The sequence below is a fragment of the Pterocles gutturalis genome, unplaced genomic scaffold, assembly GCF_000699245.1.
Source record: "Pterocles gutturalis isolate BGI_N339 unplaced genomic scaffold, ASM69924v1 scaffold29558, whole genome shotgun sequence".
In the NCBI taxonomy this organism is placed as follows: Eukaryota; Metazoa; Chordata; class Aves; order Pterocliformes; family Pteroclidae; genus Pterocles; species Pterocles gutturalis.
The window spans coordinates 370-4128 of record NW_010126571.1 but is presented as its reverse complement, the minus strand read 5'-3'; the positions used below and the strand labels follow the sequence as shown (position 1 = coordinate 4128).

Genomic DNA, 3759 nt, shown 5'->3' with positions numbered 1-3759 from the left:
ATCCTCAAAGCTGCGGGTCCTACCCCGGGGAGCGCCAGCTCGCCCCCTCCCTAGTGCTGCTCTCCGTGGGATGGTTCCCATAGGAGCCTTGTGCCATGCCGGTGCCTCAGTGCCTCCTGCATCCCGCGCCTATCTCGACCCCTGCATCCCGTGGGAGGAGGGATGGTACCCTCACGCCAGGGGGATGTACTGGGACAGAGCCAGCCACCTCTGCATCCCATAGAGACAGAAAGGAAGGGTCCCCAGCACCACTTCTAACCCTGTGAGGGGCCAGGCTCTTGCAGGGACCCCTGCCTCACTGCAGACCTTTTCCTCCACAGCCTGCAGCCCCTCAGCCCCGCCAGACAGCGACCTCCCTTCCCACATCATCTACCGGTCTTGGTTCTCACCCTACAGCTACTTCATATCCGCCAAAGCAGCCATCCCTCAGCACTGGGGCAGCTTCTCCTCCTGCCCGGCCACCTGCACCCAGAAGCCCGAGGAGCCTGATGACCTCTCGGAGATCGTCTGCTCCTCTTCTGGCTCCTCGGATAAGCCCCAGCTGCCCAGGGGGGACAGCCTGGCCAGCAGCACAGCCAGCATCACGGTGTGTGACATCCTCACTGCTTCCCAGCGCCAGCCAGCGTCCCAGCACGGCTACCAGTGCGTGTCATGCTGCCGCATGTTCCCCACACTGTGCTCGCTCAAGACCCACATCCAGCACAGCTCGAAGGAGGGCTACAGCTGCAAGGTGTACTACCGCAGGCTCAAGGTGCTGTGGGAGAAGGAACGCAAGCAGCAGGAGGCTGCAGCCCCCCAGGCGCCCATATAGCCCTGCCAGCCAGGCAGCTGCCGCGGGAGGGCACTGCTCCATCACTCCTGCCAGCAGCAGAATAAATTATTTTCGAAGCAGCAGGCCCCATTTGCCTGCAGCTCTTGCCTCCACAATGCTTCCACCATCCTTTAAGAGAGGCTCTTCCCAATATTTCCTCGCCCAACAGATAAAAATCTTCCGAGTCCCTGAGAGTGCTGCTTAGCATCTCTGCACCTCTGTGGGGAGCTCTGCAGATGCCAGGAACCCCCCAGCACCCCTGAGCTGTCAGGTCAGCCCTGAGATGAGCCTGCACTGTGCAGTGGCTGAAGGGGAAGGCTGAAACCCCTCCACCCCCAGCAACATTTGGGGTACCTCGCTCTCACGGGCAGCCCGTGGCTGGCACCACAAGCACGGGTCCTGCAGGGGAGGATGCTTAGGTTGGGGGAGGTCTGTGCAAGGCCAAGGGATTGCCACCGCTGGCACTGGCTCCCAGCGTGGAGAGGGAGAGAAGTACAGGAAGAGACAGAGGCAGCGAGAAGGAAGAGACAACAGAAAGCCTTGAGAAATAGAAAGATTTATTTAGCAAAAGCCAGTCGACTAACGACAACACCCAAGGGTTAAGTGCACTTACATTGACAGGTTGATTTCCCAGATAGATTGAGTCAACAGTCAGTAACACGACAGTTGTAGGAAAAGAAAGGACAAAAAAATAGAGCTATAAATCCCTTGTCGAGGTCCATAACAAAAGTGAGAGGCTAGAGAGGTGCCCTGGAGGCAGTGCTGACTTGGGAGCAGGATCACTTAAACATGTACACCCGTGGTGTGGCGGGATGCTGGCAGGGTCCCACCCGGCTCTGGCAGCATCCCCTCAGCCCATGGGGCACCCACCACCATCCCAGGCTCTCCCTTCATCTGCCCTGTGCTCACGGCCCAGCTCCCGCTGTCCCCTTTCCCACAGGACCCATCTGCCCATGCGGAAATCCCTCTCTGAGCTCTCTCCCGCAGCCCTTCCCTGTCTGCACCCTCTCCTGTGCGTGCTGCCACCCCTGCCTACCTCCTGGGGGGACCAGCCTCCCACCACCCTGGACTTTCACCTCCACCCCTGCAAGGTGGCAGGGGGATGCCGGGGTCCTTGGCAGGGGGCTGGCACACAGCGGCACAGAGGTTATTGGTGGCCAGAGGACAGAGCACCTGGGACATCCTGCAGCCAGCACCCACTCCCATTTGTGGCCAGTCTGGGAGCTGCCCTGGCCGCCGGACCACTGCTGGGGACACTGACTCATGGCCTGCCTTCCAGCTAGGACTCTCCAGCTCCTCACAGCACCCAGCCTTCTCCTGGGGTGGGAGGCACAGAGCACCCATACCAGCCCCGGAGGTCTCACCCACACCTTGCTCCCCAGCAGCCCTCAGCCCCAAGGGGACCGGGGCAGAAAGCAGAGCTGGACCTTCCCCAGCAGCCAGGCTAGGGCCCGGGGGAGAGTAAGAGCTCACGCCTGGGAGATGCTCCACGAGGGGTTAGTTGCAGGCAGATGTAGCAGAGACAGAGCGGGTGCAGGCAAGAGCAGAGGGAAGCCATAAAGCGAAGCAGGAGCAGGATAGGAGGGTGGACAGGGAGGATGACAACGGTGCTGATCCCCACCTCGTCAAGGGTTTCCATAAGGAGCAGGGGGGACATCAGGACTCTGGCTTGTACCCTGCCAGCCGTGGCCTCAGACAGGCTGCAGCAACAGGCAGCTGGTAAATGTGCTCGTAGAAAAGAGACGAGCTCTGGATCCCCACAGATAGCTCAGCCGTGGGCATCTCAGGGGCTGGTGGGGGATCCTGAGATCCTGGATTCACTTTTCTGGAGGGTGCAAACCGGAGATGTGAAGGAACCCACCTGCCGACACCAGGAGTTCACTCCCCATCGAGGGGTGGCAAGAGTGCCCACCCCTGTGTACAGCCAGTGCCAGCACCACATCCACCAGTCCTGCTCCAGGGACAAGCCACTGCCTCCCCCCCCCCCCCCGGTCCTGCTCGAGAGAAAAGCCACTGCCTGGGAAGGGGAGGGTTTGTCGATAAAGCAAAGCAGGGAGCTTGTGGTGATGGGGCTGCAGGGAAGGGCTTGAAAACGTGACTTGAGAGCACCACAAAGGCTTTGAAACCTGGCAGCAATGCCAAGGAGCCCAAGGACGAGATAATGAGGGGAAGGACACTACCTGCCCTGTGCTACATGCCCTGCCTCCCTGCTCCACGCCGAGACGTGCCTTCCTCTCTGCTCCACAGCTCGGGAAAGGAGCCCACACACCCTCCACCTGCCTCAGGCAGGGACAAACCCTGTCCTGGAAATGCCACAAACACCACCACCCTGCCAGGAGCTGCCCGTGCCCAGCCACCCCGCACAACCTCATCTCACCCCTTCAGCCCCTTCTCAGGCTCATCCCCACTGTCCCTCGCCACCTCACCTCTCACTCGCACACCCACATCGACAGTGCACATCACTGACCCTACCCACCCCACCAGCATCGCCCTGGCCTCCTCTCCCACCCTCCCACGATGCAGAGAGACAGAACCCCCCCTGCCAGCAGCTCTGTCCCTGCTCACCACCCTGTGCAGCTCCTCAGTCCCTCTCATCCCCACTCACTGCCCCGTGCAGCTCCTCAGTCCCTCTCGTCCCTGCTCACCACCCCCTGCAGCTCCTCAGTCCCTCTTGTCCCTGCTCACCACCCCATACCTGCTTTCCCATTCCTCCAGCAAAGACCTTCCCCTGCTTTACTGCTCCCCCCTGGCACAGCACCAGCAGCAGTGGCTAACCCAGCAGCATCTGCAGGGACTCCTTTACTTCTTCCTGACCCCAAAATGCAGCTTGTGGGGGGACGGGGACCGGGGGGTAGCACAAGCAGCTGTCAGCTCACTGTCCCATGCAAAGCAGGGACGCTCCAGCTCAGCACACAAGCCCATGCATGCTGACACGCAGCACGCCCAGC

General features: G+C 61.1%; 1 protein-coding gene across 1 annotated transcript; it reads left to right on the top strand.

Moving 5' to 3' along the window:
- Positions 1-320: 320 nt before the first annotated feature.
- Positions 321-811, top strand: LOC104465824 (uncharacterized protein C1orf111 homolog; the record flags this gene model as incomplete). Its single annotated transcript, XM_010079022.1, has 1 exon — positions 321-811. A coding segment is annotated over one exon (491 nt), but the record flags the coding sequence as incomplete, so codon positions are not given.
- Between the last annotated feature and the right edge of the window lie 2948 nt (positions 812-3759).